We start from the raw sequence: 27,032 nt of genomic DNA on the forward strand, positions 1-27,032 counted from the left end.
AGCACCGAGGTATGCACAAGCCTGGAGAGGCGGTACTCAGCTACCCAGTTGTCGAGAGCACCGAGGTATGCACAAGCCTGGAGAGGCGGTACTCAGCTACCCAGTTGTCGAGAGCACCGAGGTATGCATGAGCCTGGAGAGGCGACGACTAATACTCACCCTGGAGAGGGCAAACTCAACCTGGAGAGGCTACTCAACAATTTTCCCGCCTGAAGACACTACAAGTCGGAAGGATGGCTTATTCCCCGGACAATTGGGTCAACTCCTTTACTTATCAAACGGTACACCAAAAGGCCGTTTGACTAAGTAAAGGGGGGGGCAGCTGTAGACCCCTAAAATTGTCCGGGTCGGAAATAAGACTCGAAGACTCTCGAAGACCAAAGGAAAGTCAGCCGGAAGGACTCCTGGAAGACCCTGGAAGACCCTAGGATGATTATTCGTAGGTTTAGAGGTCTTAGAGTAGCAAAAAATAAGAAAGTGGAGGGAATGAAGCCCAATACGGCCTCCCAAAAGTTCAGTACGGCCGTATTGAACATTTTAAACTACAATACGGCCGCACTGAACTCAATACGGCCGTATTGAAGTTTCTGAACTTCAATACGGCTGCACTGAACTCAATACGGCTGCACTGAACTTCAATACGGCTGCACTGAACTCAATACGGCCGTATTGAGGTTTTTTGAACTTCAATACGGCCGTACTGAATTCAATACGGCCGTATTGTAGTTCAAAACTTCAATACGGACCGTATTGACCCCCAGAGGCCGTATTGCGCCTCATCCCTATAAATATGACGTCAATTGGACGTCATTCTACACTTTTTTACTGAGTTTTAACCCTCTTCTTGAGTATTCTGGGTTTTTTTGAGCAGTGCTCTGCCTAGAAATCACTCGGAGAGTTGATCCAACGAAGTTCTTGAGTCACGAGCCATTTGCTTGAGTCTCGAACCTAGTCGAAGGGAAATCCTCCGGATTTCCATAGTTAAAATTTTATAGGAGGGAGCGAGCGGTCTTGTAGAGGGAGGGAACGCCAAAACGCTTCCCAATTTCTGTCAAGATATATAAGAAAGCACGCTTCAAAGGTTTATCTCTTTAAAGTCCCTTCTTTTACCGCTTTCTGTGTGTACATATTTAAACTGTCATCATGTAGATAGTTAATTTATAATTGCTTAGAATAAATAGGGGTAATTTAGTAATTTCGCACTATTATTTTTAAATAATCTGTCATAGGGAACCCGAAAGGGGCGCTGTGGGGTGCTAACACCTTCCCCACGCGTAACCGACTCCCTTACCCGACTCTGGTTGTAATGGCCGAAGTCGATTTTTGAATCGATTGTCTTAAACTTCTTTTTCCAATGTTTTGAGTAAAACATTGGTGGCGACTCCATGAACCCTTCCTTTTTATGAAAACCGCTAATCCATGGAGGGTCCCGCTTGGGATTAACATGGATTGGTGAGCCTTTAAATAAAATTGCTCGTTTGACAAGGTCTCAGTTTGAGAATAAGTCATTCTAGCAATCCATATTTTTAAACAAATAAAAGAGTCCAACCATCCTTCGCGAATGCCGAAAGCCCGTTTCGGGCCGGTGGCGACAAGTACCACTAGGTTGATTGTTAAAGAGTCTCATAATCATTAGAAGTACTCTTTCATAAGGATAAACCAACTCCACATTAGACTCTTACTCATTTGTTTCATCCTCACTCTTACTTGAAGAGGAGGTAATAGTCTCTTCTTGACTACTATAAGTGTCATACCCCCTCAAGACCATGAATTTTTTTTGTGGGGCATTGAGAGGCAATGTGACCTCTCCCTAGACAGTTGAAACATTTAATATCATTAGTCCTTGTGCTAGTGTGTGGAGTGACCTTTACTTTTCCCTTGTCTTTAGCTAGTTCCTTGGAGGGTTTTCTTTTCAAAAGATTTACCCTCCCTCTTATAGTCCTTCTTATAAGATATAGAGTGGAAGCTTTATTTCTTCAAAGACGATTTTCTTAAAAGTTGTTGTTCTACCTTAACACAAAGTTGGACCAAGTCATTTAGGTCCCTATAAGGTAGTAGCTCCACTTTATCTCTAATTTCTAAGTTAAGACCACTAAGGAATCTAGCTATGGTGGTTGCCTCTTCCTTTCTTATACACACCCTCATCATGTAAAGCTCCATTTGTTGCCTATATTGTTCTATACTCAAACTTTTTTGTTGGAGCCTTTGGAGCTTATTCATAAGCTCCCTTCCATAATAAGAAGGAATGTGTCTCCTCCTCAATGCACTCCTTAAGTCATTCCAATATTGGATAGGAGGGTCATTATGGAGGTGCCTCTCTCTTTCTATAGAGGTCCACTAATACATTGCATACCCTTGAAAGCTAAGGGTTGCAAGTGGCACCTTTTTTTCTTCACTCACCCTATAGCAAACAAAGAGTTGCCTTACCTTCATTCTCCCAATCAAGGTAGACTTCCACATCATCCTTTCCATGAAATTGAGGGATCCACCTTGGATTCCCTTGGCTTAACCGTTCTCCTAAGGGTAGGTTGATAATGGTCACCTAAATTTAAGCTTTCATTAGGAGATGAATATTGTGATAGGTTGATAATGGTCACCTAAATTTAAGCTTTCATTAGGAGATGAATATTGTGAGTGGGTGCTCCTACTCCTATGTTTTTCTCTTTATCTCATTTCTCAATTTTTCTTCTTCTTGTCTAAGTAATTTCATTTCCTCTTCAAGGATAGCAAGTTGAGCCTCTCTTTCAATCTTTTCTTTTTCTTTTAAAATGGCTTCTTGCTTACTCCATAGTTTAAGGGATTTAAGCTTTTTAACAAGATGTGAAGTACTTTTTGTAGAGCTATCACTTTCACTATAATTAGAGTTATGAGACATCTTAGACAAAAGATTTTAACACACAAAAATGTTTTCAAAAACAAATATTTTTGGTGCTAGACTTAGCACTTAAAGGTCTAAGTATACAAATTGAACTATGGAGGTGAGCTATAAGGAGCTACTTAATAATCAAGCCTCTTCAAGTAAAAATTACTAAACCCCCTTGTACCTTGTCTTACACAAAGAAATTTTCACCAAAAAATTTTCAAAAGAGAAAATAACAAACAAGTTAACTAAGTGCTCTAGTTAAATGTTTCCTAGGTGTCACTTTGGCCTTTGGAACCTTGGTAACACCACTAAACAACGTATAAAGGAAAGATCAAAATTTGAAGGCAAGAAACTTAAACTAGACATGTAAAGCAATAAACCTATGTGGGAACTTGAGAAGCACTAGAAGCTTTCAAGGACTACTCCCACTAAAGCACTAAACGAATTAACCTAAGTAAATTAGGGAGAGATCAAGATGCATCAAAGACACCTTCAAGACACTTCCAAAGGCCTTTACAAAATTTAAAACAAGAGTGCAACAAAAGTAAATTGAAGTGGTTAGTCAAAGATTTCAAACAAAACAGCCACTAAGATTAGCTACGAATTTAGTGATGGAAATAATTTTGTGATAGAAATTTCCGTCTCTAAATCTGTTGCTAATCTTGTTTTCTTTTTACAAGTTTTTGCAAAATTTCAATGATGGTCCATCTCTTCAAGATCAAACTCTAGCTCCTCCCTAGTGTTTCACTCCACTCTTTTTGAAGTACTATTGATGTTGAGTACTCCTAAGGTGTTGGTCTCTTCAAAGGTCCAAGTTGCCAAGGGGAAAAGTCCTCCTAGGCCTCTACAAACATCCTAAGATGCTACCCTTGTGCTAGGGTCTTCTCAAACCTTCAAAAAATTATACAAAACACCACAAAGTAGCTGCTGGATAGAGAATAAATAAAACTAAAAATACACAATTAAAATAAGCTAAACTCAAGAGGAATTAATTGAGACAAGACTAGAAAGAATGCCAAGGAATCAAGACAAGCTAAAACTAAGGCTCAACAAGAAAGAAAACACTTCAAAAAGAGTCCTATCAATGGATCTAAAGTAGATTACAAAACAAAAATCTAAGAATAAATAATGAAAAACAAAATTTATAACATGAATATATTGCTGAAAAATGATTGAAACCAAGAGTAAATAAACTTTGATTTTCACTCCATTTTGGCTTTTGTTCTTATTTCTTATTTTGCTTTTATTTTGTATTCTTTTTTCACTTTTTTTTTTATACTTTTCAGGAGTTTAATTCCTTTTTCAAATGCATATGAATCTCGGTTCTAAGTTGAAAAAAGAATTAGAAGAGGATTTAACAAGAAAAGAGGTTCAACTTCACTTTTGCAAACTAGAACTCAACACTTTCAAACAATTCTTTTCAAGCATTTCATATACACATGTTATTTTGATTTTTTTTTATACTTTTCATAAGCTTTGAACCTCTCTTTTCCTCTGTTTCTTTTGTATAAAAATGAATAAGAGTTTCAGACAACCAAGGAACCTAGGAAGCAAATTGGTCATATGACATATTTTTGACAAACTTTTCAAAAAAACATAATAGAAACCTAACTCTAATTATTTGCTATGTCTAATAGCAAATATGAACTCAATAATGAAAGTAAAAAGCACTCAAAGCATATATAGATTCAGCCAAAAAATATTTGTAGTGATATCCAAATAGAAACTAAAAGCATGTAAACAAAATAGGTTCAAACAAGCTAGTCTAGGAATTATGACATGTAAAAGGACTACACATGACTCTAGACAAAACTTTTAGGATTCAAAAATCAAAACACATGCTAATATCAATGTATTCATTCGGATTATGTAATAAGAAGTGAAGTTAGACATGAAACACATAGAAAGGAGGGCTTGAATATGTGTGTGTGTAAGAAGGAATTTTAAGCTATTTTCGCAAAGGTAATGTTCTTCGTCCAATGCACTTTTAGATCCCAGACTGTTATGCAGAATTTGCTTAACACAAGGTCATTGCGTCTGGAAGATTTATCGTCTGCTGAAGGAAAATGTTTCATATAACAATAATGATTAACGTTCTTGCATTTTCCTTTTCAAGATAGTTTCATTTAAAGATAAGCAGTAGATAAAACTCTTTAGTATACTAGATATGTTAATCAAAGATTGCGTCTGCGTCTGAAAGATGATTTCACTTAGAGGTTATTGGTGGACGAAGTTTTTCACAAAGATTTGATAAGTAACGAAGATATGCGTTTGAGAAATAGGAATTAGTAGTGCAAGTTATTTTATACTGGTTCACTCAGACCGAGCTACGTCCAAACTCCTTCAACTAAAGGGTTCTACTAGATAAACAATTAAGTACAAGTATTCTTTGATCAGCCTCTTCAGGCTCACAGTGAGTATTATGGACCACCCAGGTTAGAACCACTCCTGGTCCAAGTGTTCTCGACCTCTCCAGGTCCTAAGTATTCTAGACCATCCTGGTCACGGCCACTCCTAGTCTCGAGTATTCTCAACCACTCCTGGTTGGCTAGCTTCACTCACCAACTCTAGTATTCTTAAACCACTTCTGGTTCCCCAAGTATTCTCAACCACTCCTGGCCCGTCAACTTCACTCGTCGACGCTAGTAAATTCTTATCAGTCACTTCTGGCTAGCAGTGAGTATTATTTGACTAGCCTCTCTAGGCTTTACAAGTATTCTTTCCCTTGCCTCTTCAGGCTTTACAAATACCAACTAGGCAAGTTTGGTTTGAGTGTTTAGGTTACTCTCATAGAGAGGATACACAGGTTGATACATTCACTAAGGTATTCATCCTTAGTTTTAGCAATGATCGAGTGCAGATTACTCTCACAAAGAGGATACAAATTGTTACACTCCCTAAAGTACACGTTCCTAAGTTACACTTAGAACTCCTTAGTCTACAGAGAGAAATACACTAAGGTACATTTAACTCTATATGCTCTGTCTCTGACTTCATTGCTATATGGGCTTGATATCACTTTTTTGTTTGTATTCGAAAAACCAACCTTTCAGGGTTTGAAGTAGTGATATATATATGGTCTTGTAGAAATTTTCCCGTTACAAGTCTCTGTTGAAGCAAATATAGTCGTTCATGACTAGTTTGGTCTTCTCATTTAATGCTTAAGTTCATGCAATAAATGTTGCTTCCCGTTCATGGACATTGCGTGTAATTTCCTTCATTTGTTAGTTGCTGTGTCTGACCTTAGTTAAGACCTAGGAACCTTTTTGTCTTTTTCTGGTCTCGTAACTGTAGAGTATTGTCTTTATCTAAAAAAGTGATGTACTTTTTCTAACACATGCATGATTTTGCTTTTGCGTGCTTTCCTTCTTCTTTTTCTTCTCTTCCTTTGATCACGTTATTATTTTGAGAGTACTTATGTGATTGTAGACAATGCCTGAGTAGTCCTTTGAGACTTGATTCTTTAACTGTTAGCATGGCAGTCTCCGTATGTGCCTATTAGTCTCATGCATCTCACGTCTTATTCTTCATCTGAGTTTTTAACTTGATGCTTTGATGGATTCTATGGTTTGGTCAGTATTACAGACGGACAGGCTTGTCTTTGTCCAGAGTATCTTTCAGTCTGTGTTGTCCTTTTTCTTTCATGTTTGATTTCTCTTTGACCTTAGACACATTTTTCGTTTGATTTTCTCTGATTAGATTAGTCAATGTGAAATTTAGAACTTTGAACTTCATCTGAGTATTGATGCATTGACTTCTCCTTTAGTCCTGTTCTGGCTCATCATCTGATACTCCAAGGTTTCATCTTGTAGTAGTTTTCATCTAGTGTTTGTTGAACGTTCTTCTATTTTTGATCTGACCTAGTCTTGATGCTTGATCAACCATTTTCTGATTTTCTTGTTTAGTTTGCACAGGCTTCATGGATTCTTGCATTTAATGTTTGCTTGTTAAATCTGCGTTTCACGAAGTCTTTTGTACCGTTTGTTTGCTTCTATGTCTGTCATTAATCATGACATAGATATCTCTGTACTTTCCTGGTATTGTAGCTACAGAGGCGTTGTCCTTTGCTGACTGGTAGGTGTACTTGCTCTGACACATCTAGCTTTGATTTGTGGATAAGCGCTATTCCATTTTTCTCTTCTCTCTTCTTCTATTTTGATGACTTCATGTGTTCTTCTAAGAGTGTGGATGTTAGGTAGTTCTTGTTGTTGTGACTTTAGACGCAATCCAACCTTCTTGGTTTTTGTTTGTGTATTTGAATCTTCGTCTGGCTAGTTGTGCAAGCTCTTGACTCCGTCTAGGATGCTTTGACTTAGTTTTGTCCATCGTCCATGGTCTCGTATCATCTGAGGCTTCATTATTTTTCTTCTTGTGTTGGGCTTGATTTTGTTTGATCATTTAATCTCCTCATCTGACGTCTTGTCAGCTTTTGCCCTTCATCTTGGTTGCTCGTGCTCTGTTCTTTATTTCCTTTGTGTCTGCATTTGTGGGTGTCTTTGTCTGATGTATTTCTTTCAATATGCCTGTACTTATGTCTTTCTCTGAAACACTAACACACTTGTTAGGAATAATAATATGCATTATATTTGCATCATTCAAAACCTTACTAGGAGTTGCTTCGTCTGACTTAACAATAAGAAGACTCAAATAAATGAAAAAGTACAAGGCACAAGAATCCAAGAAGCACACACGGATTGGTTCAAGGAATAAAGCAAGTTGATTTTATGAACCAAATTTTTCAAGAAAAAATAGATTCATCAAATAATGTCCAAATTTGAATTTGAAAAATTCAAATTTGGAGCCTTGGCTCTCTTATTCACATCGAACTCACCAAAATATGAAGTTATAAATGTAATTTGGGTTGCATTTGCATCTAATTTGGTCATGCATGGAAGGCATGACTCAAATTAGATGTAAATGCACTCTAAATTACATTTATCTTCAAGTTAAAACCCTTTAACCTAAAAACTCTTATACTAAGAGACCTATGAATACAAGGTCTAAAATTCCTATACAATAATGTCTAAAATAAAAAGACAAGGCAAAACAAGACCAATATTGGCCATGAAAAGCCCAAAGCCCATGAAACCCACTAATAGGCCCAAATCGGCTACTAGGCTAGAAACTATAATCTAGGTGCCCAAAATACAAGGTTAAAAAAATATGATACCTACAATCACTACAAGAAAAATGATAAATTGCGACGGACAAATTGCGACGGTTATCTAGAAACCGTCGTCGCTTTGATATTGCGACCCTTCATACGACGGTTTTTCAAAACCGTCGCAAAATTGTTCAACATTGCGACGGTTTATCGTAAACCGTCGCAAAATTTGTTTAACATTTCGACGGTTTATCATAAACTGTCGCAAAATTTGTTTAACATTGCAACGGTTTATGATAAACCGTCGCAAGTTTAACATTGCGACAGTTAATCATAACCGTCGCAAATTTAACATTGCGGCAGTTAGTCATAAACCGTCGCAAAATTTTCAGCATTTTTTTTATTAGAATTTAAAAGTTTTTTTTTAAGTATTATGTATATTATCTTAACGAACTTATATTTTATTAACAATTTTATATATACTTTCTTTAAAAATATAAAAATAAATATGTTAAAATTTATAAAAATCCAGTTTAATTTATTTATGATATAAATATGTTTTTAATATCTAATATATATTTTTAGATGATAATTTATTTTAAAATATATTTTATAATAACAATTCTAAATGGAACATAAATCTTCTGATTTTTCTTAGTTTGATTTTTTTAATCAATATATATAATTTTACTATTTTGATTTTTTCAATCAACGTATACAATAAAGAAAAAACACAAAAGATAAACATGCATAGTAAAAATTTTATTTTATCAAAAAACTTTTTATTTTAATATATTACATTATATATGTGAATATTAAGACATATATATATATATACATATATATATATTATAATTAAAATTTTTTAAAAAATTAATTCATTATTAAGAAAAAAAATTTATTACATGAGAATTAATTTCTTTCAAAAATTTGATAGATATAAAATAAATAAACATTTTTTCTGAATCTATATTTTTATTTTATTAGAATATAATTTTTATTTTTTAAAATATATTATTTTTTTAGATAAAAAATTATGTATATGTCAAATAGTAGTGGGGCAAGTACCCACTATTCCAAATGTACATCCGTCCCTATATATATCTATATATATATATATATATATATAATATAGGGGGTTATAATTATACCAATGTAACTTTTATTAAGTAATATGTTGTTCAATAACTTTATATTAAATGTGTATTTTGTAAATCCAACCGTTAAATTGAAAGTTCATATCACTTTATAAGTGTATATCAAATTTTGTTAAAATTGAACAACAACTGGAAGGTAATCAAATTGTTTATATTTTAGTGTATTTTAAAATGAATATATGACATCAATTTTGTTTTATAAAAATGAAGTATCAAACCATCTTGGATTAATATAAAGTTTTGTATATATAATCTTTGAGAGATATGAACTTTCAATCTAACAGTTGGATTTACCAAATTCACATTTAATATAAAGTTATTGAGCGGTGTAATACTTAGTAAAAGTCACATTTAATATATATATATATATATATATATATATATATATATGAGGGGGTTTATAATTACATCAGTGTAAATTTTACTAAGTGTTACACAACTCAATAACTTTATATTAAATGTGAATTTTGTAAATTTAACCGTTAAATTGAAAATCTTTTACTGTTAAATCATATATACAAAATGTTAAATTAATCGAAGATGATTTCTTATAAAAACAAAATTAAATCTGTCAAAAAATTTATATTTTTGATGAGAAAATTTTTGTAGGAAAAACTATATTATTGATGAAATATTTTAGAAAAATTTATATTTGTCGAAAATGTAAGAACTGGTTTTAAATTTGATATGAAAATATTATGATATAATTAGATAAGATTTTAAGTTAGTATTTTATTAATGGTTGATAATTAAAAAATAAAACAAGGATAAATATATTTTTTGAATTTTATATGTTTGATTTAAGATAACTTACAAAATAACTCTTGGTAAAGTTATTCCGCTCAATAACTCATCGTGTGTGTTGAATTTCATTGATCCAATTAATTGTTAATTTAAAAATTATTAAATTTTACTAATAATTAATATAAAAAAATTAATTAGTTTTGGAATAAATTATTTTCTAATTAACAATATAATTAAAACATTAATTATTTTAAATTATTTAACTAAAATCTTATTGACAATTTACTATATGATCTTAATATTTTTGTATAACTAATACTTGGTTTTAAATTTGATATGAGAATATTATATATAATTAGATAAGATTTTAAGTTAGTATTTTATTAATAGTTGATAATTAGAAAATAAAACAAGGATAAATACATTTTTTTTTTGAATTTTATATGTTTGATTTAAGGTAAATAAATATATTAAATTAATTAATAATTTATTTAAAATATTAAAATAATTTATAAGTATGTAATAAATAAATATTTATAATTTTATAAATTATATTATCATTATAAATTAAAAAATTTAAATAATTTAAATTATAATTTTAAATCGAAATAAGTAGATGTTAATTATAAAAGTAAGTACATATAAATAAAGAATAACTAAATATATTATTATTATTATTATTATTATTATTTGTAATATAAAATTATTATATATTATTATTATAATACAGATATGAGATTGTATATTTGAGGATGACTTAAATGAATTAATCTGTACAAGTTATACTGACAACATATATATACATTTCGGTAGCTTACTCATCAGAACTTCACAGTTAAGCGTGCTTGACCTGGAGTAGTACAAGGATGGGTGACCTTCTGGGAAGTTTCCCAGAAATTGCACAAGTAAGGATAAAACATGTTAAACAGTGAAATATCGTGAAATAAAATCCTTGAAAGGCCAAATATGAGGATTGTTACATTAACAAATTTATTAAAATAAAAAAAAATTATAATTTTTGACTGTTAAAAAAAGGATTGTAATATTAATTTAGAGGCAGTTGGTGCGACAGTTGATGAAAGGGTCGCAATGTTAATATAGAGGCATTTGGTGCGACAGTTGATGAAACGGTCGCAATTCCAATTTTGCGACGGTTTGTGCAACGGTTCTGATAACCGTCGCAAAATTGCCTGGTGACGGACGACTCTGCGACGGTTCCCAAACCATCGCAATGTTGTCTTTGCGGCAGTTATAACCGTCGCAATGTAGGTCATATAACCGTCGCAAAATCGTCATTTTCTTGTAGTGAATATGGACTACTATATATATACAATCATATGAGAGGTATTGGGCTTTTAGTTAGATGAGCTAAGGCCCACTAACCCAAAAGTAGGCTCAATCCTTCTGTGGTCTTCAAGACTAACCCATTCCTCTTGGGTCTTTCAATGTATCACCTTTTGGTCTTCTTGGCCTTGGCATGATTCCACCACTCTACTTCATCAAATTCAGATAAAACCATTAATATCCCATGACTGGGGCCCTATACAAGCTGTATTGATAATGGGTATTACCTTGGACATCCCAAAGTTCATATCCATCATTATACAACTCGCGAGGATAGTCTTTGTGTCCACCAGTCAGCAATTTCATAAAATGAGTCAGGTACTGGTTTTGTGTGAAACTGCTAGGGCAAGTTACTATTTTTATGATTCTGTGACATATAAATATAAATTGTATTGTATTAATGGCTTCATTTATGGAGGGGTTGAATCCATCAAATTTTTCTATTGGGTGAATCAAGACAAAGTCTAGACATCCATATTCCAACAATGTCTTTGTATTTGTGGCCATATCTTCAAAAGCTACAGCCTGAAATTTCTAGGTCAAGTTTGGCTTTTCTGAATAAGAACTTGACCTTACAAGGACATTTTCCATTAAATATTTGCTTGCATAATCAAGACTCCTAAAAGCATTCAAATCTTTGGTTGAAATAGCTCTGGACAGCTACATACATACCTGCTACAATTGGAGGATCTTTATGAACCTTCATGAGGAATTTTTGTATCAGCAAAAAGTTTTTGAGATTTAAATCATTTGGTGAAGGTGGATTTTGTCTTACAGCCTCTTGGAAACTTTGGGACTGGGTTTTTCTTGGGCTAGTTCTGATAACACTTATTTTGAGCTCTAGATTAAGGGCCTTTTTAATTTTTGTAGTGTCAATGGTGTCTAGCTCAAGGGCTTTTTCAACTTCTTCCTTAGAATAAAAACCTTTGTATCTGGGATTTTGTAATCCTTCCTTGGTAGTGCACAAGTCAATGAAGTTTGTATATATCCTTTTGTATGGTCTGGATAGCAGGACAAAATATGTATAACCTTTACCTGAAGGTGAGGCTTTTGTCAAAAGTGGAACTCCTTGATTATTTACTATGCTGAAATTGTATACGGCACAAATGATCCCTCTTTTTATTGAACAGACGTTCATTATTTTCTGAACATTTGGGAATGTTCCAAATATTATCAATTATACAATTGAATTTATCATTTGTAGTTCCTCTATCAGGGTAGTGAAACTTATTTGCTAAAATTGTTTATTCTTGATTATTGAATTTCATCCTTTGCTTCACATTTGGATACGAAACCTTGGAGGGTTTCAATGTTTATCATTCCTACAAAGCGAGATAAGATATTAGCAACAATGTTTTTATTCCCTTTTATATGTTCAAAATTCATTTTTAGCCCATTATGGTAAACATGTTCTTGAAATAACAACCACCTTTTATGGGGTTTTTTGTCAGAATTTATCTGAGAATTACCATAAGCAACTATTACTTCACAATCATTTTTTATTGTAATTTTACTTTTATTTATCAAAACTAGTTCAAAAGTTTTTAAACCATTTATAACAGCTTTTACCTCATAATCTGTGGAAGTAGAATAAACTTGAGGTTTTGTATGGTATTTTTCTGAAGCATATCTACAAATTTGTTCTTTAGAAATATTTTTATATTTATTCTTCTTTTTCTTTAAGATGGCTCCCCATCCTAATTCACATCCATCACATTCTATAACTAAACAGTCTGTATCCAATGACAAAGATAAAGAAGGCAAAAATAATTAAAAATAATATTGTATTGTAATATAGGTTAGTTATTTTAAATTTAAGACATAATTTATATGTTTAAAATATATTTACTTATATAAATTTTAAATAATTTATAGACTCAAATATAATATTTATCTGTGTACCAAAAAGATTATAGATTCTCTTGTCGAGGATATATTGACTCTAAACCATTAAATCTAGTTACATAAGGTTGATATCTTAGTTGCATACCAAAGGAGTTTGAAGACTAGTTAACTTGCTCGAAAGAGATCTGATGGAAACCTCAAGGAGAGACTTGATTGATGAATTTTCTCTTTTAAGCTTCTTCCTAATACTTTGACTTTTTGACACTTCTTAAGCTTCTTCAAGGTCTCTAATGATAGAGGAAACCTCTAGACCCACCTTCAATGGTGAAGAACTCTCTTCAAGTGGTGCCACTTCAAGGAAGAAGATAAACCAATTCAAATCTCACCACACTCTTAGGAAGAGGATAAGAGAATTAGAAGCAAGTCAAAGAGAGAATTTAAGCTTTTAAGAGAGAGAAATTGAGAGAAGTATCAACCAAACTCAAATATATGCTTAAAAGTTCCTACAAAATGGGTAAAAATTACAATATATAGAGTTTAGTTGGCTTATGGTGCAAGTTAGACTAACCATGGTTAAGTATAACCATGGTTAGCTATCTTGTACTTAAGCTAACTAATCCTAGTTAAAATGTCTACAAGCTTAGTTAGTTTTTAGAAGCTTATAGAGCAAGCTAGGCTAATCCTAGTTTAATAATAACCTAAGTTAGCTTAAGTTAATGTCAACTACCTAACCTAATCATTACAACTACTAGACTAATTATTACTTTTAACAAGTTTGTTGAGATGTCACTATCAAAGCCATGTGACTTAATTTGTAGCTTAGATGGCAAGCTTGACATGATTTGGACATCCAAACCACTTGCATGAGCAAATGGACGTCCAAATCTATGGGCCATAAAAAAGGTTAGGGTCATCCAAGCCCAAATAAGTCTAACAAGACTTTACTATTTAAACCTCCCCTAATCTACTAATTACACCCTCAAGTAGTACAAGGATAAAATTACCTACACTACTTGACCTAAAATACAAGATCAAAAATATCCTAATACAATTACTACTAAAATGAATTACAAGTAAAGAAAATGTATAACAACAATAGGAGTCCTTTGAAGTAGGATAAGCCTTCAAATGTAAGGTACTCTACAAAATAAGGGTAAGTACCCTACAATTCTTCAAACCAACTTTATCATTCTTTACCCTTATTGGTCTTATTTCTTCCAAAGGGATCCTTGGGGAGTAGGTTTCCATCAAGATCACTCCCAATTTGCATAGTCCTTGACAACCTGAGGACTCTAGCTTTGTGGTTCAGTTTAGCAAATGCTAACATTTAACTGTTACATGATAATAAAAGATCTTGAATGCACTTAAATGTCACATCAATTAATGATAACACCTTTTCTCCTATACATACACTTGCATTTCACCTTCAAAAGGTACACTGATTCTTGAGATTACACATATACACTATGATTATCGTTGACTTTGGCATTAGAGTCCCTTTTGCAAGTACAATCACCAATCCAAAAAATTGAAGATTTCCAAGGACTTTAAACAAGTACTTTTTCCAACAAGTACATTTGGTGTCCATCGTGGAGCCATAGAAAAATTATTCATATTGTCTTTATTGACAAGTAGATGGCGAGAACAAGCATATCATTGAGCCAAAATCAAGAGACACTAGATAACACTCGCATGTAGGAAAAATTGTAGAGAGAGCTACAATAGTGACATGACAAAAGTGAACGGTAGCAGAAGTGACATGAAGAGGAACTAGTGTAACATCCTAAATTTTCTAAAATTATTAAAAAAATATTTTAATTAATTAAATATATTTTATAATTGCATTAAATATATTTTTAAATAATTATGAGTGTTTTTATTAATAAAAGGAATATTTGTGAAATTATTTATTATATTAATTATTAGAGATATAAATAGATTATATTTGTTTTTACATATTTTGATTGTATATTATGGTTTTGATTGATTGAGAATTTTTATAGATAAGAATGTTTTAAGATAAGAAAAATAAGAATTTCAAAATTATATTATTTGAATAGATATTATCTTATGTATGTGAATGAAAATAAATATTTCAAAATTATTTATTTGAAAAAATATTACCTTATGTATTTATATATAAGATTTTGAATTAACTAATTGGGATTCTTTTGATAAAAAAAAACACATTAGTGATAAAAAGAATATTTTCTAGTTAATTATAATAAGCAATTATTTGAATTTCAAAAGGGAAGTAACCAACAATGAATTAACAAACTTTTATCGATAGATTATGCGAGGGTCAGGGTTTCGTGTTCTCTATTTATAGAGTAGTAGTCTAGGGTTACCTCTCATAATTAACATGTATATTTGTGGTTTAAAGAGGAGAGAATGACTTGTCATTGAGAGAGAACAACAACAAAACACAAGAGAAAAAAGAATATAGGAAATTGATTGTTCAATTCGCATATCTACTATGTAGCGATTTTATAATTCCAACCAAAGTTTTGTTCACTATTTGATCAAGCTGAATTTTGGATAACTAATTTGTAGAACATTATTCTATGTTTTCAATGGTTGAATCGTCAAAAAGATATCTAGAGTTGGAGAAAAAACGTTTCACAATGAAAGTTATTCTTTTGAGGGTTTTCATCTTTTTGCCTATCATTGAAGAGGGAGAACCAAAGATGATCTCAGAGATCTACATATGGAGTTTGGCAACCATCAAGGTAAAGGAAGAGTGAAAACCTTACTCTAAGGTGTGGGTTATTTGTTGGATAATGGAATTGGCCCCTAATCCCATTGTTGTGTATGTTTGTGTGAGGGGTTAAACTCAATTCTTAAAACCTATCAAACACCCAAAAATATTTTTTTTACACCAACAGCACCCAAAATTATTAAATAGATAAGAAAAAAGAGAGACAACTAAACATGGAAGAATAAACCAAAACTCAGGAAATAAAATAGAATTTAGCCATGAAATAGTATCTTGGTAAACCATATATAAAGATTACAAAAGAAAGCTTCCCAAACAAAAGGAGGCAAGAAATCCCATAGGTGAAAATTAACGTGATGATGCAACTCATAATTAACTAACATGTCCTACTTGTCTCCATACTTATTATACACTAGTGCAGATAGGGTCCTTCACGTCGGACTTTTTAAGCCTTTTACGTCGGGAAAGTCACCGACGTTAATACAGGAGACGTAAATTTACGTCACCTTTAAGAGACGACGTAAATTTACGTCAATTCTCTTTACCTGACGATGTAAAAAGGGCTTCAAAAGGGCAAAAAATAGCCATTAATTTACGTCGGACCAGACTATGTCCGACGTAAATTAATGGCTTTTTTTTTTAAAACGTTTGCTATTTTTTCATATACCCAAAGTTAACCTGCATATATATATAGTCCACAGTATAAAATCTAAACCAGGCAGTCCATAATAGAAATTTAAATTATATTTCAAAATTAAATGACAAAGAAAATAATATATAAATGTTAAAAAGCACAAATTATGACAATGTAAATCCTATTATCCAAAAAAAAGCTATAAAACATATGTTTGTCAATGCTATCAAACTAGAAACATAATATCTAACTAGCTAAACTTAATTAAAAATCTAACTATAATATACTTTGAAGAAAAAAAGTTGTCCATTGTTCTCTTATCTTGATGATCTCATCTTCGGGCAATGGAGATGGAGCTTGAAAGACCTGAAACATTAATTTAAGTGTCAATAATATGCAATGTTAATTATCGTAAAGGTAAACATACTTAAATAAATTTTGATATGAATTACCTGCGCCCAAGAATCAATAATACCAGCAGAAACTATGGCTCTCATCCAATACATGATGTAATAGCCACATTCAAACGAGTCTTGTTGCTTATTACACTAAAATGAGAAACAAATAACTATTATTTCCAAAGTCAATAAATTTAAATATTATTGACTGTATGAATTAATTTGCTAACCTTGGGGTATATGAAATGCAATGACTTTGATGATATGGCTCTTCCACTTAAAATATTAGCTCCATACACGATTCTAATTAATTGAAATAAAAATAGATGTTAGCTAATATATATAATTACAGTTTTAAAACATAATGAAAAAATTTAGTTACCCTTGTAATTGGCATTTAATTTCGTGGCTTGGTTTTCGATGTAGTAAACAAAACCACACCACGGTGTATTCCTTAGGAATGATTACCATTAACTGCCAATGGGACCTACATTGTATGACAAAAAAATTAGGTATAAAATTACCATGATTAAAAAACCAATTAAAAAACTAACCCGTCAATGTATGGAGCCATGTATATATCTCTTTGTGAGTCACTCATCCATGTTTGCATATATTGCTGGATCTGGACCTGAGTGTTTCCTGATTTTTGGATGGATTGAGGCTCAATAAATCCATATACTTGTGCTTGTGCTTGATCCACACTCAATTTGTCCATGTACCTAACACAAATAATTATTATAAGTTAAATGTAATTATTGTAAATTTAGACTCATAAAAGAAAATATGACTTACATGGCCCACAACTGTATGATAGAAATATTTAACATGGAGTTTCCCCTAACAATCTCTAATGCATCAGGCAGAGATATGTATAGTGGAACATCAGAGCTATCAACTCCAAAAACTCTAATGTCCCACTCCAATTGAATTGCCTTCTTCTTTAATCGTGGTAATATGATTAGAAGCTTAGATATGGGATCATCCTCAACTTCTGCGATATTAGCATCATCAACATGAGGTTCTCTCATGACCTCCTTACCACGATTGATAAAATCCTAAAAAAATAATCAAAATTAGTTAAACAATAATAGAATTATAAGAATATAAAAGAGAAATAATATAATTACCTTTGCCCGTGCTGAAAGCGGCATGACCAAACGTTTTGGCCAAGCTAAGAATGTGTCGGTTGCCTGCCCCACTAGTTGAACCTCTGTATTGGGCAAAGGCACTGGAGCAGCAGCATCTTGAACTTGGTCAACCACAATCCGTGTCCAGTCTGGCTGTAGAGGGACACCATGGATGGTTGAGCCACCCTCAAATACTCGGCCAATAGCCACTAACCATGGGGGCTCATCCTCAACATATAACTCACACTGCTTTGGTACATCAGTGTGAGTTTGTTCCGGTGAGGGATCTGGAACAGCACAACTCCCTTTAGTGCTGACTCAAACACCATCATGAGCAACTGCAATCTGTTGCTGAGAACGAGCCAAAAGTTCAAACTTCTGTTCAAACTCTTCTCGAATATTTTTTAATTTCTCTTCAAACTGCATCTCCATTCTCTGCATAGCCTCTTGACTGCAAGAGTCAACAGTGCTCCTCGATGATCGTGCACCAAAGAAATCCCGGTGGCTCCAAGAACCACCAACACCACGCACACGGCCTGCATGCTCTAGCCTTCCTATGGCCGTTGTGAGGATATCATCCCGACCATGGGAAACAAATGAGCCCTGGGTGCTCTGCTCAACTAAACCCTCCTGCAACATATTAACAATAAGTATACCCTAAACTACACTTATGAATTAAATGAGTTGAAATGAAGAGTCTTAGTTTCTATATATTTACTTACTATTTTATCAGCAACGACCCTTGTAGACTCAGAAGTCATTTGCCCATCTGATTTTGTCCAGGCTGCTATCCACATCTCATGGCGGGGAGGTGACTCCACACGGTCAGCAAACTCACCCCTGCTGCCTCTGCCCTAGCCTTCTTCATTTCCTTTTTTTTTTCTTTCATATATCCCCCTCTTGACAATAGATGGGGTGCATCATTCTTGGCCTGTCATTCTTGGGCAGCTATTCTTTTAGCCTGCATTAATACAAAAAAGAAAATGAGATTAATTAAAATATACCTTAAGTATTTGTGTCAATGTAAGAGTTATCAATAACTAACTTGCCACGAAGGGTCCAATCGAGTGGCACGAAATTGCATCCACTCCTCATCAGTGATCTGGTACTTTAGACAGGGAGTCTCATTTTGTCGCTCTCCAAATACATACTCCCGTGTCAAGAAAGTCTTGAAGTCTCTCCACCTGGTGGCAAGGGCAGATAACATCTTCCTCCTCATGACCTCAGTGTTGGGGATGTCAAAATTTTGCTATGAAAATAACAACAAATAATAAATAATGTATTTAAGTTATATAATATTGAAGGGATGTGAAAGTATATACCTGAATATCCTGCCACATGAGGTTCTTGTCAACCTCCTGAACGTCATCCCATGATGGAATGATAATAGAAACATGTCGTTGAGCTAGGACTCCCAAATAACTCTTAAACTTGGCAGCATTTGGGCCTGATGCCTTGCCAGAACGAGGATCCACCTCAACCGGTGTCCTCTCTTTCGCAATGCGTCCAGCTGTCAACCCAGACAATCGGGTGACAGATCTACCTTCCCTCCTTCCACTGCCAGACCCAGAATCCTCCATAATCCTGAAAAAATTAAACTCTCATTATTAAAACAATGAATTAACTGAATAGACAAATAAAATAAAAAAGATAATAACAATATAACAACAAAATAACTAATAAAAAAACAAAATACACAAACATAAACCTATTAAGTTGGAATGTTTTCCCATATTCCTTCATCATGATCACTTCGAATAGCATGTATTTCGTCCACTTCATTGTCCGCAATAGGACCAAATGATCTGCTTGAGAAAGACGGTGTCTCATGCATATCTAGAGACTCATCTTCGTGAGTTCCATGCATGGTTCTTCCTTTGAGGACCACTGACCATTTCTCATTACATGGATCCCTGACATAAAAAACTTGTCTTGCTTGATATGCCATAATAAAAAGTTCATCCTTATAACCGACCTTATTCAAATCAACCAAAGTAAATCTTAAATCATCTGTCCGCACACCCGTATTGCCATCAACCCATTTACACTTGAACACAGGCACTCTAAACGTAACATAATCAATTTCCCATATGTCTTGTATGACTCCGAAATAACTCATGTATGCTGTAATGAGATTTTTATCTTTTGAACTAGCAAAGTGCACAACCTCAACCTGAATTGTAACCCCACTATTTTGTACTCTACTTTTGTCATCTTCTGTTTTTGTATAGAAACAATATTTGTTAATGTCATACCCACCAAATGTAATGACATCGTTGTTAGGCCCACGCGCGAGTCTCAAAAGTGTATCAGAAGCATTAACCTCACCATAAACCTTTTTCTTAAACCAAGCTAAGAAACTCTTGTTATGTTCATTCAATACCCATTTCTCATTCATCTAGGGGTGTGCTATCTTGATTTCATCTATGTGTTCAGATATGTAAGGAATTACTTCATCAGTGTTGTTCAATATGTACAAATGTGCTTGGTCAACTTCTGTTCGACTCACAGTTCTAATCTTTAAACTTCGAGTACCCTTACCAAATTGTTTCCCATCATGTCGAGTCTTGGGAATTCCTATTGGTTTTGATTTCGACATGTACTCTGAACAAAACTCAATGGCTTCTTCTACAATGTACCTCTCCACAATAGAGACTTCTGGGCGGTATTGATTCTTGACATATCCTTTTAAGATCTTCATGTATCTCTCAATAGGGTACATCCATCTAAGATAAACCGGGCCACACAATCGAATCTCCCTAACCAAATGAACTATCAAATGCACCATGATATCAAAAAATGAAGGTGGAAAATACATTTCCAATTGACACAAGATTGTGATTGCTTCATTTTCTAACTCATCTAACTTTACAGGGTCAATTACTTTGTTGCAAATGGCATTGAAGAATAAACACAATCGAGTAATAGCAACTCTAACAGAAGATGGTAAAATGTTACGAATAGCCACAGGTAAAGGTTGTTGCATTAACACATGACAATCGTGAGACTTTAAACCAATCAACTTCAAATCTTGCATAGACACCAGACTCTTAACATTTGAGGAGTAACCTTGTGGAACTTTCACACTGCTTAAGCACTCACAAAAGCTTTTTTTTTCTTTGATAGAGTATGACAAGCTGGAGGCAAGTAAGTGCGTCTTCTAATAGACTGAGGATGTAACTCAGAACGTATACCCATGTCCACCAAATCTTGTCGTGCTTTCACTCCATCTTTAGTCTTTCCTTTGATGTTTAGCAATGTCCCAATTACACTATCACAAACATTTTTCTCCACATGCATCACATCTATGCAGTGTCTAACATCTAGCTTGCACCAGTAAGGAAGATTAAAGAATATTGATCGTTTCTTCCAGATATTTCTCTCAGTTGACTTCTTTTGCGTCTTTCCAAACAATGTTAATGTTCTTCACCCGTTGATATACTTCTTCACCATTGCGCAGTGTCGAGGAAATTTCATCCTCCTGACATCCATTGAATGCTTTCTTCAATCTACGGTATGGATGCTACGAACAAGAAACTTACGATGTCTAGTGTACGCAGTCTTTTGCCCATGTTTCAATTGAGTATAACTTGTGTTTTCTTCACATATAGGACATGCATAATGACCCTTCACACTATACCCACTCAAGTTACCATATGCTGGAAAATCATTTATTGTGCAAAATAACATTGCACGCATGGTAAATTTTTCTTCACGATATGCATCAAAGACCTCCACTCCTGTGTCCCACAACATTTTCAAGTCATCAATCAATGGACTAAAATACACATCTATGTCATTTCCTGGTTGTCGGGGACCTGATATCATCATAGACAACATAATATATTTTCTCTTCATGTATATCCAAGGAGGCAAATTGTAAATGACCAACAAAACTGGCCATGAACTGTGTTTACTACTTAAGTTCCCATAAGGATTCATGTCATCTGTAGCTAGACCAATTCTCAAGTTTCTTGACTCTGCACCAAATTCTAGAAATGTTTCATCAATCCTCTTCCATTGTGGAGAATCAGCTGGATGTCGAAGAAAATTATCACATTTTCTACCATTTTCATGCCATGTGAGGTTTTTTGCATCCTCTTTAATGACAAACAATCTTTTAAACCTAGGTATTATTGGCAAATACCATAAGACCTTAGCAGGGGGACCCTCTATTTCTTCCTCACCACTACTTCCATCAGTTTTCTTTTTGAACCGCAACAATCCACATGTGGGACACACTTTCAGTGTAGCAAAATCATTTATATACAATATGCAATCATTAGGGCACGTGTGTATCTTCTTATACTCCAAACCCATTGGACATAATATCTTTTTTGCCTCATAGTTGCGATTAGGTAACGTGTTATCTTCTGGAAGCATCTCCTTCAATAACTCCAACCATTTCTGTGAAGCTTTTATCAGTCCAGCCATTTCTTGCTTTTAAACTAAACAATCTTAAAGTTGCTGATAATCTTGTAAACATACTGCATCCTGGGTACAATGGTTGCTCAAAATCAGACTTTAAGGTATCATACACATGTGCTCTTTCAAAATTTTCTTCACCAACATCACGTATCATCTCTTCTAAGTTATCGTCCATCCCTTCAAAATTTTCAGTTGTTGACACTGTTGGAATGTCTAATATTTCTCCGTGCCATGTCCATACTGTATAACTCTTCACAATACCATATATAAACAGGTGATCACGTATTTCTCCAACTTCTTGACGTATCTGATTCAAACAACGAACACATGGACAATAATATGCCCCTTTGATGAGTTTTCCATTTTCTCTTGCAAATTCTAAGAACTCTTCAACTCCATTTCTGTACTCTTGACTAATGCGACTTGCATTCATCCAACTTCGATTCATTATCTATATATTAACACAAATTAACTATTGACTCAGTTATTCATAATTTTTCTAACCTAAACTACAAACCTAAAAAATCGATAGTAATTTCGGATAAAATCCATAAATATTTCTACTAATATGATGGTAAACTAAAGGTCAATGCCTAAAAAAGTCAATCTTTAATACATCTGGAATAGCCCATAATGAAATCAGAACGGGTCGTTCCAGATCAACAATTTACAAAACCAAACATTTAAGCAGAACGACCCGTACTGCTTGCAGAATGGCCCGTTCTGCAAGGAGAACGGCCCATTCTCCTTGTAGACGGCCCGTGTTCTCCTTGCAGAATGGGCCGTTCCAGATGAACAAATAGCAGAAAATAACAAAAAAAATTGCGTAGAGAAGAAACTAGCCTCAAACGTGTAATGTGCAAACTATTAGACACTTAGAAACGTCCAATGTGGAAACAAAGCTACTTCGAGACTTAGAGAATAAGAGAGAAGAAGTAATATTTTTGTAAGTGGGACGCGCGGGAATGAAAAACAGGGACTTTGTGGCATTTTTGTGGAACATTTACGTTGGTGGTGGTGGTCCGACGTAAATTTACGTCGAAGCATGGGTGATCCAACGTAAATTTACGTCGGACAGTGTGGCATGCGACGTAGATGAACTAATTTACGTCGGACTCCCCTATGTCCGACGTAAATTAGTCTCCCAATATTTACGAAACTGCCACCGCGTTTTTACAACGTCGGGGTTACCAGTTTCCGACGTATATTAGGTGTCGTAGAAGCCCTATTTTGCACTAGTGTTACCCTCTAAAAAACATGAGATACCTCAAAACATGTGAGTTAATACACATACATTGCTTCCAACACCGCCTAATCTCCCGGGAAATAATAATGAAATTCACCACCACAATCAACACAAGTTGCAAATCACACATTTCAACCAAAGAGTGATATAGAAAGTTTTTATAATTATAACTGGACCATTTATTCCATAACATTTATTTGCACAAATATTAATAAGTGCATGGTGACTGCATCATCAGTAATACAGTCAATCAAGGTTTATGATCCTAAACTTACTATTATTCACTTACGAAACTCAATCACTGCCAGAGTAGAGAAAACACGAGTAGCTACTTGAAAATGAGAAAATCCTGAGTGTTTGCATAAATTCTCAAATTGTTTCTCCGTTCTTTCGGTCCCCCCATGCAGCAACATCATCACGTTGTCAAAGCCAGTTACCATTTTATCTAAATCGGTAGAGTGAATTGGTTCAGGAACTATGACCTCTATGACGATTACCTTCCCATTTTGTAGCAAAGCTTCGTAGCAATTACTCAAAAGTTTTATACATTTTTCATCCGACCAACTGTGCAATACGTTCTGCAATGATTAAGCAACCACGTGTCAATAACTTATGTAACACAACTTCATAGTACTAGATATATTTGATCATTATTAATATTATACATGACCTCATAGATAAGTGGGTAAAGATAGAGTTTAGATCACTAACCTTCAATATTATAGCATCACCTTTAGGAACACTTTTAAACATGTCTCCTTCTAGGTGCTTTATCCCTTCACAGAATTTGATATATTTCACTCATTAGCAAAGTAAATAAAAAATAATATATGCATTAAAGTTACTTAAAACATAGCCAACTAGCTAGACAAAATTCATACACAATAAATATACCTGAATAAATTGGAGCATTTTGTATGACATGGGGTAGATCAAAGTTAATACCATTTATAGAAGGATACTTAGAGATTATCATATTCAAATTTTGGCCAATGCCACCACCCACATCAACTAGCAACGATATTTCTTCAAATCCTTCATATGTTTCAAGTATCTTGTTCATCTCAATTATACATAGATCAGACATTGCCTTATGAAAAACATTATTCAAAGTCGGATTTAACTGTATGTGTTCAAAAAAAGGCACTCCGTGAACTTTCTCGAATAATCCCTTGTCAAAGTCCAGAAGTATCTCCTTAAAATCAAGGCTAACATAAAACACAACAACGTCATCAAAATCAAATAATACCCTATTATCATAGAAGAGATATGAGTTTATAGGTGTAACTTTATTAATAAATATTAACGAAAGGTGATCTTGAGAACCAAACAAGCTCTAATTTGAGAGAACAATTCATTGAGAAAATGAAAAAGGAATATTTATTTATTTACTAAAAAAGAGAGAAAATATTATGCAATTGTGTTACTTACAAGACATCTACGCTTACTCGGTGCTGGAAGAAAGTTGCTAGGAAAGCCAAAGAACCGTTAATTTCATCTTTGACGAAGTATTTACCAACAGGGGATAGCTGGTAAAGCCTTTCAACGTGACCATCTTCATTTGTACGAGTGGAACAAATAAGAAGAGAGTTACTCGCTAATAGACACAATATGCGGTCAAGCCTGCGAGGCAATTCTGGGTGTTGTGTTGGAAGTTCTGAAGCAACATCAGATGCTGAGACACCAACTGCTGATGCCTTTGCTATGATCTCAAACAAGTTGAGTTCAAGGGCAACTTTCAATACCGCAGAATATACTGTTCCAAGCAAATGATTCATTGCAGAGATCCATGCATTGTTTTCCTCTCCATAATTAGAACCCATTGTTGTTTCCTTTTATTTTTGATTGCTACCATGTGTTTCACTAGTCTTGTTTATATAGGTAAAATTCTACAATAATAAGCTTAATTATTAGTGGTTACTGTTTACGATGGGTTGTGTTACGTGTAATATTAAGTTACTTGCAAATTTATTAATATTTAATAAATTTAAAGATGCAATTAATGAGATCAACTTCATATTTACTTTATGTAAATTGCGTTATTAACATGTATAAAAAATTTCAAGAAAATGGAGATACATTTTCTCTTTTCTTCTCATTATCTTATCTATATATGTATCTATAATATTATAAAAGGTATAATAGTTTGCAAAAAGAAAAATAAAAATTCTGCTCAAGACTACGTAGTTTGAACCTATGTTTTTAGAACTTTTTGGCCTTTTAAAATTCAAATGTTTTTTATGAATTGTAAAAAAATTTATCAGCATTTAATAAACTTAAAGACTCTAATGCCGATTAAAAACCTCATAAACTTTTTGGCCTTTTAAAATTCAAATGTTTTTTATGAATTGTAAAAAAAATTATCAGCATTTAATAAACTTAAAGACTCTAATGCCGATTAAAAACCTCATAAACTTTTTGGCCTTTTAAAATTCAAATGTTTTTTTATGAATTGTAAAAAAATTTATCAGCATTTAATAAACTTAATGACTCTAATGCCAATTAAAAATCTCATGTGGTCCAAACAAAATATTTAGAGCTATATATATTTGCTATCAAGTTGTTCATAATTTTGTTAGGAAGCACTACAAGAATACAACGAAATAGCTGTAGAAAATAAGCGTTGGCTAATAGCTGACGTAAATATTATCGAAAAATCCGACCCTATTTTAAGATGTAGTGTCGGCTTTTTCAACACTAAATTTAAATTGAGTTTAGTGTCGGAAAAATCGACGCTAATCTTTAAATATAACATCGAATTTTCTGATACTAAACTCAATTTAAATTTAGTGTTAGAAAAGTCGACACTATTTCTAAAGAATAATGTTGATTTTTTCGACAGTATACGTGCTTTGAGAGAGATAAAGATAATTTTTTGAATCTTATATACGCATAATGTATGATGGTGCAGTTGGTTATCAAGTTCCCTTAACACGTTAAGGTTCCAAGATCGAGTCTCGATAATGCTAAAATTACGAATGAATAAATGATAAGTTGGAAAAAGAAGATGAAGAAAAAAATAAAATAAATTTTGTGTCGACGTAGTGTCAGCTTAACCAACAATAAAAAATTAAAATAAATAAAATTGTTACCGGCGGCTTAGCCGTCACAAAAACAATTGTGTCGATTTATTTAGCGTCAGCCAAAAGCTGACAAATGACCGACAATATTATTTTGGTTTTTATTATTTAGAGTCGGCTTTTGGCTAACTCTAAAACAAAACATTTTTGTAGTGAAGATAAGATAATTATCTACAACTTCTATGCTGACCTCAAAAGTTAATTCTTTTACTACTTTTAAAAAAAAATATGTTGATGAGTTGTGTAGGATATCTCATACTAAGTTCCTTGCAAATTTATTCATAAATTTATTAACAATATTTATTAAATTTAGGGATGTAATTAATGACATTAACTTTATATT

At 33.4% G+C, this 27,032-nt stretch overlaps 1 protein-coding gene across 1 annotated transcript; it reads right to left on the bottom strand.

Moving 5' to 3' along the window:
* Positions 1–23,764: 23,764 nt before the first annotated feature.
* On the bottom strand, positions 23,765–25,470 carry LOC109806421 (isoliquiritigenin 2'-O-methyltransferase). The gene is made up of 4 exons (XM_020368814.3): positions 25,041–25,470; positions 24,504–24,817; positions 24,321–24,385; positions 23,765–24,187 (listed from the first exon to the last, which is right to left on the bottom strand). Exons 1-4 carry the CDS (start codon positions 25,430–25,432, stop codon positions 23,891–23,893), a joined length of 1,068 nt encoding a protein of 355 aa, XP_020224403.2. The 5' UTR covers positions 25,433–25,470; the 3' UTR covers positions 23,765–23,890.
* Positions 25,471–27,032: the final 1,562 nt, after the last annotated feature.

The sequence above is a fragment of the Cajanus cajan genome, chromosome 10, assembly GCF_000230855.2.
Source record: "Cajanus cajan strain Asha chromosome 10, NIPB_CcT2T_4, whole genome shotgun sequence".
NCBI lineage: Eukaryota > Viridiplantae > Streptophyta > Magnoliopsida > Fabales > Fabaceae > Cajanus > Cajanus cajan.

Excerpts from the sequence above, each read along its gene's own strand:
- LOC109806421 (XM_020368814.3), bottom strand. The coding sequence starts at position 25,432 with ATGGGTTCTAATTATGGAGAGGAAAACAATGCATGGATCTCTGCAATG. Across the intron at positions 24,818-25,040 it reads CGAGTAAGCGTAGATGTCTT|CCTTGATTTTAAGGAGATAC; the intron begins GTAAGTAACACA and ends GTTTTATGTTAG. Across the intron at positions 24,188-24,320 it reads GTGATGCTATAATATTGAAG|AACGTATTGCACAGTTGGTC; the intron begins GTTAGTGATCTA and ends TAATCATTGCAG.